General features: G+C 46.0%; 1 protein-coding gene across 1 annotated transcript; it reads left to right on the plus strand.

The window, feature by feature from the left end:
* The first annotated feature begins 1,710 nt into the window (after window positions 1–1,710).
* On the plus strand, window positions 1,711–12,893 carry SMIM34 (small integral membrane protein 34). The gene is made up of 3 exons (XM_076000875.1): window positions 1,711–1,781; window positions 9,984–10,145; window positions 12,383–12,893. The coding sequence occupies exons 1-3, from the start codon at window positions 1,711–1,713 to the stop codon at window positions 12,891–12,893; spliced, it is 744 nt and encodes a 247-aa protein (XP_075856990.1).
* Window positions 12,894–14,233: the final 1,340 nt, after the last annotated feature.

The raw sequence follows: 14,233 nt of genomic DNA on the forward strand, positions 1-14,233 counted from the left end.
GTACCTTGTCACTTATTTTGTAGTTGATCAGTCAGTGTCAAATCAGGGAAATAGAAACGCCAATCTTTATTTTAACAGAGAAATTAACATGAAGAATTGGTTAAACAGATGTTAAAGAACTGAAGAATCCAAAAAGGGAACATGGAGAAAACACAGAACTGCCAGCCGAGGGGAGCAGCCCGCCATGGAACGAAAGGAAAAGGTCGGGTCTTGTCACCAGGTCACTCCTTTGTAGCCCATTGGCCTCTAAATCTGCACACAGGCTGCCTGAAACAGGGAGCAGGAGGCGGATTTGTGTACTTAGGGCTGAGCATAAACAAGCCACGTGCACTACTCATTCGGGGTTGGAACTGCCTTCTAAGGCTGCCCGCTGCACACACACTAGAGTAAAGCTTTCTACCTGTTTTTGCCTTAAAGGATGATGTTTCTGACACTTTTGGAAAAAAGAAAAGGAAAGGGAAGGAAAGGGTAGGGAAGGAAAACTTTAAAGTTTTAGCCATTAAACCAGGGGTCCTCAAACTACGGCCCACAGGCTACATGCAGCCCAAGGACATTTATCTGGCTTGCCGGGTGTTTTTGCCGCCGCTGCCTGTCCTGCTTAGCAGCCAACTCGTCCCGGGCCCACAGTGTGCATGTGTGGAATGTGCACCGCACTCTCCAACGGCCCTCCAACGGTCTGAGGGACAGTGAACTGGCCCCCTGTTTAAAAAGTTTGAGGACCCCTGCATTAAATGATCCCTAAGAACTAGCAGGACTGAACCCCTCCCAGTCAGGAATTTATGAACTGATGGAGAAGCCTAGGTCCTGCACTCAAGGGCTGAGCCTGCGTTAAAAGAGAAACAGGAAAGGAGGGAAAGAAAGAAATGTCTTAGTTCCAGCTGCTATAACAAACGTCCATAGACCAGGCAGATGTTTATAAAACAGCAGACGTTTATTTCTGACAGTTCTGGAGGCTGGGAAGTCCAAGATCAAGGTGCCAGCAGATTTGGGGGCTGGCAAGGGCCTTCTTCCCGGTTTATAGTTGGCCATCTTCCCTCTGTGACCTCACATGGCAGAAGGGGGTGAGCTGGCTCTCTGGGGTCCCTTTGTCAGGGCACTAATCCCATTAGTGAGGACCCTACCCTCGTGACCTGATCACCTCCCAAATGCCCCACCTCCTAATACCATCACCTTGGAGGTTAGGATTTCAGCATTTGAATCTTGGGGGACACAGACATTTAGTGTATAGCAGAAGCCATCACCGAATGGTCAGGGCAAAGGGAAGGAGGGGGCCCACATGGAGTCGTTGAGGAAATGAGGCAGGAGATGCATTTTCTCTGTGCTCATGTTCATGGGATCTCTGGGAGAAATTGAAGCAGGTGTGGCAATCTTGTGTGTTTTGATTCAGCCAGATGAGGGAGGGTAGGAACATTTAATGACTGCATTATTTGAGCAGATCTCTTGACTCAAACACTTTGGGACCTTCTACATACAGTACAGCACAGAGGCATTCAGCGTGTCACCCCCAGCACACCCCCACTCCTCGCCCCACAGCTCATACAGGTTGCACATGTGCTCACGTCCACCTCCACTCCTCGCCCCACAGCTCATACAGGTTGCACATGTGCTCACGTCCACCTCCACTCCTCGCCCCACAGCTCATACAGGTTGCACATGTGTTCACGTCGCAAGAGGTCTGGACACTAACCGAGCAACCGATAGCCACCGACTATGCCGGTCCCACTGCTGAGCTGTCCTCAACTCTCTGGGGCAGAGACTGGAAACGTCACACTGCCAACAAGGTACAGTATCACTGGATTTCCGAGACAAGAATGAACATTCCAGACCAAACTCTGGCCTGTAGGCCACATTCAGCCTGCCACCTGGTTTTTCGTTTGTTTGGTTTTGTATTATTGGGACCGCATAGTCACCCTGATTCACCTGACATGTACATACTTGGGATGTGGGAGGAAACCGGAGTACCAGAAGAGAATCCACACAGGCATGGGGAGAACATGGGAAGTCCACACAGATAGCAGCCCTGGCTGAGAATCAATTTTTTTTCTCATCAATGTTACAACAAACTGATGTTATCTGAGGACCTGCTGCTATACAGTGATAGGTGTCCATCATTATAGTATCATACAGAGTATTTCCCTGCTCTAAAAATCCTCTATGCTTGGCTTATTCATCCTGCCCAAAATCCCTGGCAACCACTGATCGTTTTACTGTTTCCATAGTTTTGCCTTTTCCAGAATGTCATAGAATGTTACAGTCATACAGTAGGTAGCCTTTTCAGATGGGCCTCCTAAACCTATCAATATGCATTTAAGTTTCCCCCATGTTGTTTCATGGCTTGATAGCTCATTTCTTCTCAGCACTGAATGCTATTCCATTGTCTGAATGTACCACAGTTTATCTACTCACCCATGGAAGGACATCTTGGTTACTTGCAAGTTTTGCAATTATGAATAAAACTGCTATAAACATCCATGTGCAAGTTTTTGTGTGGGCACAGGTTTTCAACTCCTTTGGATAAATACCTAGAAGGGAGACTGCTGGATTGTATGGTAAGAGTATGTCTAGTTTTGTAAGAAACTGCCAGATTGCTCTGGTTTTGTAAGAGCAAAGAGTATTGTAAGAAACTACCAAACTGTCTTCCAAAGTGGCTGCGTCACTTTGCATTCCCACCAGCGATGAATGAGAGTTCCTGGTGCTCCACATCCTCGCCAGCATTGGGTGTTGTCAGTGTTCTGGATTTGGGAAATCATAATAAGTGCGTAGTCTACCACCTGCTTTGTAAAAAAACACTTTTATTGGAATGCAGACACACCCATCATTTATTTATATACCATTTAAGTCTGCTACAAAGGCAGAGTTGAGTCCTGTGCTAGAGAATATATGGAACACAAACCAAAAATATTTATTATCTGTCCCTTTACAGAAAAAAATGATGCTGAGCTCCATTCTAGAGTCATCCTGAATTTTTTGACTATGTAGCCAAACTTGGCCACGTTGGCCCCATAGGGCCTTGTGGATGCAGGTTCTGGGGCATGCAAACACAGGGGCCGCCAGCAAGATGCACCTCAGGAACTGGCTCAGTCAGACTGAACATACCCCACAGTTCTTTGCAGGAATTTTGTCAAGTATAAAATACCAAAATTTAGACTTTATTTTAAAAAAATAAATAAATAAAGCTAATTAATAACTATCAGTAGGCCCAGAATTATGCACTTAATTTTTTGTGTGTTGCTTTTGTATGTGATTGCTTTCTTATGTGCATAGGTAAAATCCACACGTCTAATCATTGTTAGGCTAGAAAACACACCATCAGCAAGGCTGTCTCTTCGTGCCCTCTAGGGAATCTGTGGGAGGCAGCTCCGCAGCGGTGGCCTGGTTGTCATAGCAGCGTCTCGCCACAGGGAGGCAGAGCATCCATGAAGCCCCGAGGTGCAAGAATCCCGCCGGTCCCGAATCTGAATTGGGGGTGTTCTGAGCGCGCTCCCAGAGTGGTCTAGCGGTGTTAGCCTCAGGGCAGCCTGCTCCAGCAGAGCCAGTGACTCTGAATCAGAGAGAGACAGAATTACTGACTTGCAAAGGGGTTTTTTTGGTTAAAACCAGAGCAATCTGCACTTGCAGTTCACTTTGCTGTCTCCTGAGTCTCTTGTACATTTCTCTTATGCATGGAAACGTTGCTATAAGAAGACACAAATCAGACGTATAGATGGAAGGCTAGGGGATCAGATTTTAAATGTTTGAAAGCAAGAATATCAAAATACTTGCATAGAAACAGCTGATTCCCTGCAAGAGTTAATATGTCCATTGCTAACTCTTTTGGGGGAGGAGGGGTGGCAGACAGAGTCTCCCTCTGTTTCCCAAGCTGGAGTGCAGCGATGTGATAATAGCTCACTGCAACCTCCAACTTCTGGGCTCAAGAGAGCCTCCTGCCTCAGCCTCCAGAGTAGCTGGGACTACACAGGCCTGCACCACCACTCCTGCTATTTTTTTTTTTTAATGTTTTGTAGTGAGGGGGGTCTAGCTATATTGCCCAGGCTGGTCTCAAACTCCCGGCCTCAAACAATCTCCCGGTTTTATTTCCCAGGCTTGGGCCATTGTAACTGGCCCCATTGCAAACTCTTGACTCTTTAAAAAAAAAATTGATTACATTTTTAGTAGTTAATAAGCACATGGAAAAAATAAATAAACCATTCAAAAGATACCACTCAGGGGCGATACAAGGATTCTTATGTCTTCTTTCAGGAATATTTTATCCATAGACAAGAATATCCAGCTTTTATATACAAATAGTAGTATTCATCACACATGAATCTGCATCATGCTTATTTTTTCCCCTACTTGGCAATACATTAAAGATTATTCTTCACCGATACATAGACATCTGCCTCATTCTTCTAATGCCCACATAGAATCCCTTTGCATGATTTCCATACTATCTTTAATCAATCCTCTCTTGATGGACATTTAGGTGGCTTCCAATCTTTCTCTGTTACAAATAATGGGGCAGTAACTTAATAGATCTGTGCACATGTCCTGTCAATACACCCACACCTAGGTCCCCAAAATTCCTAGAAGATGAATGACCGGTCAGAAAGTATATAAACATTATAAATTGTAATAATGCCAATTATCCTTAACAACGATAGCAATAACAAAAGTAGTTGACTTCTATGAGCTGTCGCTGTGTAAGACACTGGTCTGACTGCTTTGGATGTTTAAACTGTGGAGAAGACTGTGAATAGACCCATTTTACAGATGATCTTTACTTGTCTACTAGCAGTAAAACAAAATCTTTTTATTATTTTAATGTGCATTTATATTATTATAAGTGGAGATGAATACATTTTTATCTGTTTAAAAGATATGTGTACTTGTTTTTGGCAACTAGTTGTTAATCGTCTTTTGAGCATCTTTCTGTTGAGTTGCCGGTCCATTTCTTCATGTTAAAGCCTTTGGAATATTAAAAAATTTGATAGTTTATCATATGTGTTGAAAACTGTTTCCCCAGTTTATCATTTATCTATTGACTTTTTTTTTGATAGTATTATTTTTTGCCATGAGGAAATTTTAAATTCATACATAGTTGGATTTATCAGTCTTTCTTTTCATGATTTCTGACTTTTGCGTCTCACTCAGAAAGATTGCCACAATCTGGGATTATAAAAATAAATCTCCTATGTTCTAGTTCTTTTATGGCTTTATTTAAGTATATATACACATGTATAATACATATTATAGTATATGGTATATATTATATATACATATATGTGTATATACGTATGCTATATATAAATGTAACTGAGCTCCATCTGGAATTTATTTTGGTGTATTAAAAATCCCATTTTACTCTTTCTTAGGTATCTATCCAATTGTCTCATTCATTTCTGAGATAACTCATCTTTTATTCCACTGATTTGAAATGTCCCCTTTCTTTTATACTGTTTTCCTGAACATTTCGAGTCTATTCCTTGACTTTATTCTATTCTATTGACATGTCTGCCTGTTTCAATGCCAGGATTAATTACTTTTAATTTCTGTGGTTTTACAATATCTTTTAGCATCTTGTAGTGATATCTTCTTTCATTACTTTTGCCTGGTTGTATGCTGAGCTTCCAGGAGGTTGCATCTTTTGCGGTGACACCATTCAACCCACTGCACCAACTAGTTGTGTTCTGCACATTCTACTTTCTAAAAACCTCTTGGATCCATCGACTGCTCTCCAGACTTGCTCCCACCACTGTCATCTCCTGCCTGGGTTAATGCCCACAGCTGCCTCACTGGTTTCTCTGCCTCCAGTTGCATCTCTCTTCAATCCATGCTCTGTGATGCAGCCTGAGTGATGGAGCCCAGGTAGCTTTTGTCTCTTTCTGAGCATGTGCCACAGACTGGCTCGATCCCTGGCCCACATCCCAGTGCTACAGGGATTGCCCACAGTCTGTCCTTGGCAGAGCCAAACCAGTCAGAGCCACGCCCTGGGATTGTCCTGGCTGAGCAGGCAGGAAGGTATACCACTGCCCTCTAGTGGTGGAGCCACTGGGGTGTGAGTCTGAGCACCATGTGCCACACCTGGTGTGCTTCCCTGCAGCAGGATGAAATTAAGCCAACCTGCAAAGGGGGGCAGAGATGGAAGACAGAAATGGAGATGGAGAGCCCTGGAGGTCCTTCCTCCCTGCATCTAGCTCCTTAGGCCAGCCCCACCCTTCCTTTCTCTCGCTTACTTGAACCAGCAAACTCCCTTTTTACTAACTCTTGTTTGAATGTGCCTGTGCATACCAGAGCATCTTCATTGTAACCAACCATCAAGCGTATGACAAGACTCATGGGATGTAACATAATTTTATTCCTGTTCCCACCATTTCTTTAAATCTGTGGGCCCTGGACACAGTGGGGTTTGCTCTTTCCCTGCCCTTATAGACATGTTATGTAGGAAAACATAATTCTTAATTCAGTAATTAAGGTGTGAAGTCTCATGTCACAACTGAAATTCTGAATTCTATCTAAGGTTGAGGCTCTACCTGCTCCCAGCTCAGGTTTGCAGTTAGGCAGGTGGGAAAGTGGGAATACCTCCCCAGGGCTGAAGCCAGGGGAAAGGAAAGAGCTAAGGAGTGAACAGTCTTGTTTGTCTGTTCTGTGGTGTGAACTGGCAGCAGGCAAGTGTTCACAGCTAGTGCCTTCTCTCGTGGGCACATTCTTGAAGTCTTTGAAGACCCTCCAAAGCATCACCTGGCTGACTGCACCAGGTCTGTGTTCAACAGTGGCCCCATGTGGCAGGTGGAAGCAACAGCAGCAGAGGTTCGCTTAAGAGGCCAGTCCTCAGCCTGGCTGAGGACGCCAGTCTACCCACTCAACACACTCTGGACAAAACCCCTGGGCGTCCTGGCCAACTGGGAACCTTTAAGAGGGAGGTAAATATAGGATGTCCTGACATCCAGGCAGCTGAGGACACAGTGATTAAGTGAGAGAAATGAGCTGTGACCTTATTTTCCCCTTTAGGTTTATGGAGTCATTTTCCACGAATGCCGTCACAATTTGTTACTCTTTTTTTTACAGCTGAGGGCTGAAGGGACTTGGCCACAGTCCCACAATTAGTAAATGATAAAGTCCCGACTGGTGCATGGGTCTTCCAGTTCTAAAGGCCGTGAGCTTTCCTCCATACCTCATTAGAGGCGAGTGGCGGCATTAAATGTCCCCAAACGCTGGAGAAGAGAAAAATGAAGTTAAAAGCAAAGGTGATGGTGACATATAAATTAAAGATTTTTAAAATGTGCAAAGCATCTTTTAAAATGTCCTTTGGAAGGTTATTCTTCCAGTGGAGGGAGAAACATCTGGACTCTGTGCTCTTGGCCGGGGGCGGGTGGTGCGGGGGTCCCTTTTCCAGAGGAGCAGGGCAAGGAAGAGGCCCGCTGCTCTCCACCGGGTTCCTTCACTGTCATTTTTAATGTCCTTGCGCACCGCAGGGCGCTGGAACTGGCCGGAGAGATCTGCCTCCCCTAGAAAATTCTCCTTAGAAAGAATGTCAAGTGTGGATATGAACATTTATCTGTTGGCATTTTTTAAAATGCCAGTTCTTTCACTGAAATGTAAACGCACTTGTTTCTTTTCTTTTTAATTTTTTTGGGGGGAGTAGAGTCTGCATCAGTGCCACCTCTGCTCCCAATTAAGGCATCTTCTAAGCTGACTGGCTCTTCAGGGGGTGAAAAGAAAAGCCATGGTCCTCTGGCAGAGTTGGGTCGCTAACGTCAAAGGTAGCAGAGGATATTGGAGCTCTTTCGCCCAGAGCTGTAGCTCAGACAAATATTTACTGGGTGAGCGGCTCTGCTTGGTTGTACTTAGGGCAATATTCGTCTGGATTGAATGAAAGGCCTGAGGAGACGAACACAAGTCAGAAGCAAGTTCCCGGCCCTGGTGGGGGTGCAGGCTGTTCCATCCCACTGTCACGTAAGCATCTGGGAATGGCAAGCTGTTGGCGTCACCCACAGGTCATCCGCAGGGCATAGTAAGGTGGGAGTGGCACAGCCCTTTCGCTGACCGTGGTCTCTTCATCAGATGGGACTGTAAGGCCAGAGCCACAACCAAATATAGAATCCTTTTTAAAAACAGCATTTGTACTTTTCCATGGATACCTTAAACTGTTTACCCATAGCTTATCAGGGCTTGCTACGTTAAAGAAATATCAGGGAGGGATTTCTGTTGGGTATAACATGCATGCAAAAAGTGCCTGTCGCACAAGTACCCAAATGAACACACCCAGGGAACAGAACACGACTGGCACCCAGAGTCCCTCTCACTCAGCCCCATTGTCCTGCCTTTAACATCGCAGGATTGTTCTGCCCGACCGGGAGAGTGTTAAGGCCACAGATGTGTCTGGGCAGTGACAGTCTATAGTTTCATTTTAACCTGCAGAGCAAGTGATCAGGAGAATTCGCAGCGCAAGACTCTGGGTCCAGCTTGAAGATGACATTCAGGGCGTGAAAGAAGAGTGACTTTGTGTCAGACAACCCTCCTCTGGCACCTGTGAGCTATAGGACATTGGGCCAGTCCCCTCCCTGAGCCTGAGTGTCCCCTTCTTTAAATGGGGACAGTATTCCTGCCCCACAGGATTCTGAGAGGTGGAAACCCGCTGCCGTGGCAAACACGGGACACAAGCCTGTTCCCTAATGTCAGCGCCTACTCCCACGCCGGGGCCGGACAGGACTCTCTGTGCAGCAGACTAGTTGCTTAGCTAAGGCAACCCATCATCTGCCTCCCCTGATGACTGGGAGTTTATGATCCCCCGGATCCCATGCCAGCATCCTCCTAAGCTGAATGCCAAAACCTGACTTCACAAATGACAACTCCCCAAACCTCCATCTCTCGCACATGGGCTGCGTGCGTGTGCCCTCCCTCGGGGGCCGGGCTTCCTTCCTGCCTTCCTCAGGCCCCAGGAGATGGGATCCTGCTCCTCCTCCACCACCTTCCCCTTCCAGATGAAGAAACTGCGGCTCACAGAGGAGAGGAGGCTTGCCCAGGGTCACACAGCGAGGGCATGGCTGGCCCTGAGCCCTGACTGCCAGCCCTTGTCACTGCCACCTGCCCTTAGCTCCAGGGCCAGGCACGCTGTCCCTTGCACCCCACACCAGCACTGTCACGATTCCCTGTCTGTGTGTCAGAGCAGGGATGCCACGTCCATCCCATGGAGGGAGACAGCAGGAGCCTGAATTAAAGATTAATTAAATTAAATTTCAACAAAGACTTATATCTAACTAATGGGTGTATTTATTATTGAATAGGTAACATACACACAGTTAAAATTATTTAAAGCATAGAGAGGCCGTGCGCAGTGGCTCACGCCTGTAATCCTAGCACTCTGGGAGGCCTAGGCAGGTGGATTGCTCGAGGTCAGGAGTTCAAAACCAGCCTGAGAAAGGGCGAGACCTCCTCTCTACTATAAATAGAAAGAAATTAATTAGCCAACTAATATATATAGAAAAAATTAGCCGGGCATGGTGGCACATGCCTGTAGTCCCAGCTACTCGGGAGGCTGAGGCAGGAGGATTGCTTGAGCCCAGGAGTTTGAGGTTGCTGTGAGCTAGGCTGATGCCACGGCACTCTAGCCTGGGCAACAAAGTGAGATTCTATCTCAAAAACAAAAACAAACAAAAAAACCCCAGCAACCCTCACAAATGTGGCAGGTGATGGTCACAGAGTGAGGATTTGGGAGGAGTGGGGCTGGGGACAATGGCTACATTATAGAACTTTCCAGTCTTCCAGTGTTTCCTGCCCTGTTCCTGAGGGAACTTTCTCCCTGGACTCTTATTCTAGCACTTTCCAGTTAAGTCTACCTCAGTTGCAAGGTGGTCTGTGACTCTGAGGTGTGGGAAAGAGAAGAGCCTCTTCTCACAGCCTGGCACATGAGCCCATGGCCTGCCGGCTCCTGAGGGGAGCAGGATGTCCCCAGGTGTGTCACCCTGGGCCTGCCCCCTTCCTGTCCGGGTTTCCTCATCCAGGAGACTGTCCAAGAGGAAGCTGGTGACTCTTGACCACGGAGTTTCCTGGCCCTACGACAACAGGCCTCTGCCACGCCCGGCCGCCTTCCACACCTGCAGCAGCTGCAGAACAGGGGAATTCAGGAAACTTCCAGCCTCAGGGAGAGCTTCCTGCCAGCGCAGGTCTGATGAAACCTGGGAGGGCCGGAGATTCCCTATGAGCATGTTTTTAAAAAATTCTTTTGATGGAACTTCTTAACAAGCCAAAGCCAGGAAGTGCTTTTAATTCTGAACCAACAGAAGACAGATCGAATTGGATCCTCTGATTAATTGAACGAGAGAAAATTCATCCACTTACTCTCTGCTAAGTTCCTGTTGGTACTGCCCTAAAACTCTCCATGCTCAGGAAGCTCAGTGCAGCCCAACTGCGGTAGGACGTCGGACGGTGATCATTTGCAAGGAGGAGGAGTTCTTTCGCCATCTTCCCCTTCCATGGTAGCTGCTTAAACTTGCCTTCTGAAGAGTTGAGGAAAAGACCACCTCATGGAACGTGAGTATTCTGCTACCATGCGAGGATGGGCGGTTCTAGAATAACTTCTATTTCACATCATTAAATTACAAGTGCAAAATGGCACCAACGAAAAGGTTTCTCTCTTCTGCAGGGTAGGTTTATCCACTACGATACAACCTAGCTTACTTTTTACCTTTTTAAAAAAGAAAGGTAAAATACAATGTATTGTAATAATTAATACAGTGAGTTTCTTTCATGTGGGAAATGGACTGGTTTTAAAATAATTTAATGTTCTGTAGTTCTTAGTTAGATTTATTTTATATGTATTTGCACATATCACACCATTTTATAACTATTTCCAGAAAGTTCCATGAGTTGATCCATGTATTCTGAGTTTAAATACGTTCTCTTGCCCTGATATAGGGTTTATTACGTTCTTGTTGGGTTGATTTGCTATTTGTTTGTTTGTTTGTTTGTTTGAATAATTATGAGATTCCTCCCTTCCTTACTTTAAGGTATCAAACCATTCCATTAACAGTGGTGTAAAATTTAAGATTGTATTGCTTCTTGTGAGTGACTCATTTTATGAGTAATTAAATCTGTTCATTTACCCTGGGCTTTTGATGCATATGGTTTGTAGAGTTATTTTTAAATAGTTTCTCCTTTTATCTAAAAATAATGAGATTATTCACTCATTCTGGCAACTATGATAAAAATTTTACCAGCCTCTCTGAGTCTCACATTAGCAAAATGAGTTAGCGACAAACAAACAAATATCAAATAATAAGCATTTGCAGAGCACCTTTTGTCACCCAGCAGGCTGTGAGATTTATCCTGTGATATCTCTGGATACATGTGTGTTACAGAGAGCAAACGATGGGGTTTACAGCCAGTAAAGCTCAAAGGAGAAAGCCTCGCAGGAGGCAGGATTCTGTACTACGTCTCTGGTTTTCATTGTTTCATTTTCTTCCCTGGCCCCTCAAGCAGAGAAAACCGTTTTGAACTAAACAGCAATTGAGATCTTAATCTTCTGGTCTGACAAGGGCACACAGTGTCTTTACCCAGGGGCACTTCACCAAGGAGACCAGAAACGTACCAACTTGTACTCTTTCCTTTCAAAATTATTAATAATTTCTTTCTGAAAATAAGTAGACACGGTACAAAGCATACAAAAGGGCATGCAGTGAAAGTACATCTTCTTCCCCCAATTCTCTTCCCCAGAGGCAACCACAGCTCCCAAGTTCTCGAGTGTTCTCCCAGAGATAGTCCACACATACATAAACTACACACAAGTAACATACTCCACCCTTTTTACACGTGGTTGCAGACGATATCACTGCTAGCTTATTTTGTCACTTCTTAGCTTTTAGTACCTTAAAAAACTCACATTCTGCTTTTTCTTCAGAATAAATAAATCGTTTGCCTTTTGCTAAAAAAATCTCATTCCCGTTTATGGCTGCATAGTACTCCACAGTGTGGAGGTTCCAAAATGCACTGAGCCACCCCCTAGCTGCTGCTATTCTGGCTGTTCCCAAGCATTTTTCATTGCGAGCAAGGCTGCAATGATTAACCGTCCAGTATACATTGCTTCAAACATGCTCTATCACCTTCACAATGAATTCCTAGACGTAGAATAGCTTAGTCAAAGGTAAGTGCATTTGTAACAGCGATAGATCCTGTCCATGTGCCCTCTCTGTCAGTTGCATGAATTTTCAGGCCAACAAGAAATTATGCAAAAGCCCGATTGCCCTGCACACATATCCACACGGTGTGTTCTGAAACATGATGAGTTTGCAAACCTAGTAGGCAACAAAATGTTATCTAGCGGTAGTTTTAATTTGCATTTTACTTGTATGAGTGTCAGTGAGAAGCTCTTTTTATGTCGAATGTCCATTTTTTTCTCCCCGAGATCTATTTGTCCGTGTCCTTTGCACGCGCTATCCTTGGCTCGGCCAGGCAGCCCTGGTTCCAGGCTGCTGGGTCTCATCGGACCTCTCTGTTTCTCAGTGATCAAGTGGACTCCCCATGAAGACGCCAACCAGACCCAGGCCAGTGCTCCCCTGGGGCTCCTGCTGGGGGGGCGCGTGGAGGAGAGGAACGTCACCAACTCCACCCGGGCGCTGAAGGTGCCAGATGGGACGAGCGCCGCCTGGTACATCCTCACCATCATCGGCATCTACGGGGTGATTTTCCTCTTCCGGCTGGCCAGCAACATCCTCAGAAAGAATGACAAGTCCTTGGAAGATTTTTATTACTCCGACTTGACCTCTGAACTCAAAAAGAAAGGGCTCCAGAGCAAGGTAGCCAAATGCGCCGCACTGACCATTAGCAACAGAGCCGCCCTGCAGCCCAGCCAGGCCAGCCTGGGCCCAAAGTGCGGAAACAGCAGGCCCCAGACCGGGAGCCAGGACATCCCTTGAAAGTCACGGCCGGCAGGTCTCCAGCAGGGAGGCCCCAACCTTCTCGTGGGGGGAGCAGCTTTGGGTTTACCTGGAGTCTTGGGAGAGGGACTGAGCCCTTGGGTGGGGGAACATCGCTGAGCCATGGGTGCTTCCGCCTAATGGGTGTGACCAGGACCTGCAAGTGACTTTCTTCTCAGGCTTTCTGGTGTTTCAAGAAGAGAGAGTGTGGCAGTGACTTCCAGCCACACTCGCCCTTTGCTGCCACAGCCTGTGCTCCAGGGAAGAGCGTGGGCACCGGCTGTTCTCGGATGACTCTGGGAGACTCCTGGGGCTGTACAAGAAGGTGGCTTCTTGTCACGGATGAAAGGCTGACTTTGGGGTCAAACGCCCTGGATTAATTTCAACTTCTCGGGGTCACATAAACCAAGCAGCTAGTTGCTCACCTGGAACATGTGGGGCTTGGTACAGATAGTTTAGAGGAGTCATCAAATTTGTTAATATCATAAGTTCGAAATTCTTCATTTTCATTGATAAAATGGGGTGTATTGAAAAAAAAGCCTTAATTTTGGAATCAGAAGAATCAAACTCTAGTCTCAGTTTTGACTAGCAACTGCTCTGGTGTCCTTTCTCATATCACTTCACCTCTTTAGAACTCAGTTTCCACACAGACAAAACGAGGATAGTGATGCCGGATCTGCCAACCTTGCCAAGTAGATGAGATCCAGTGAAATCATGCACATGAATGTAGCTTGAAAAGTAAAATAAACATGTAAATGTAAGCCGTGTTGTGGTGGTGTTGGTGGTGACTGTGGTAATGATAGTTGAAACGGATGGTATTGTTGGTGGTGATGGCTGCTGTTGATGATGGGGTGGTGGTAGTGGGGGTTGATGATGGTGGTAGTGATTGTGGCCGTGTTGGTAGTGGTGGTTGATGGTGGTGGTGTTGGCAGTGATGGTTGGTGTTGATGATGGTGTTGTGGTAGTGGGGTTGATGATGACGGTGGTGATGGTGGTGGTGGTTGGTGTTGATAGTGGTAGTTATTGATGGTAGTATTGGTGGTGGTTGGTGATGTTGATGGCAGTGGTGTTGGTAGTGATGGATGGTGTGGATGGAGGTGGTGGTAGGGGGTGTTGATGATGGTGGTGGTGATGGTGGTGGTGGTTGGTGTTGATAGTGGTAGTTATTGGTGGTAGTATTGGTGGTGGTTGGTGATGTTGATGGCAGTGGTGTTGGTAGTGATGGATGGTGTGGATGGAGGTGGTGGTAGGGGTTGTTGATGATGGTCGTGGTGGTGGTGGTGGTGGTTGGTGTTGATAGTGGTAGTTATTGGTGGTAGTATTGGTGGTGGTTGGTGATG

This window comes from Microcebus murinus, chromosome 1 (genome assembly GCF_040939455.1).
Source record: "Microcebus murinus isolate Inina chromosome 1, M.murinus_Inina_mat1.0, whole genome shotgun sequence".
NCBI classification, from domain to species: Eukaryota; Metazoa; Chordata; class Mammalia; order Primates; family Cheirogaleidae; genus Microcebus; species Microcebus murinus.

What these genes read in the sequence shown, in the direction of transcription:
- SMIM34 (XM_076000875.1), top strand. Translation starts at nt 1,711, where the DNA reads ATGCCGGTCCCACTGCTGAGCTGTCCTCAACTCTCTGGGGCAGAGACT. An exon ending in AACGTCACACTGCCAACAAG is followed by an intron (nt 1,782 to 9,983) that starts GTACAGTATCAC and finishes TTCCTCATCCAG; the next exon opens with GAGACTGTCCAAGAGGAAGC. An exon ending in AGAGCTTCCTGCCAGCGCAG is followed by an intron (nt 10,146 to 12,382) that starts GTCTGATGAAAC and finishes TTTCTCCCCGAG; the next exon opens with ATCTATTTGTCCGTGTCCTT.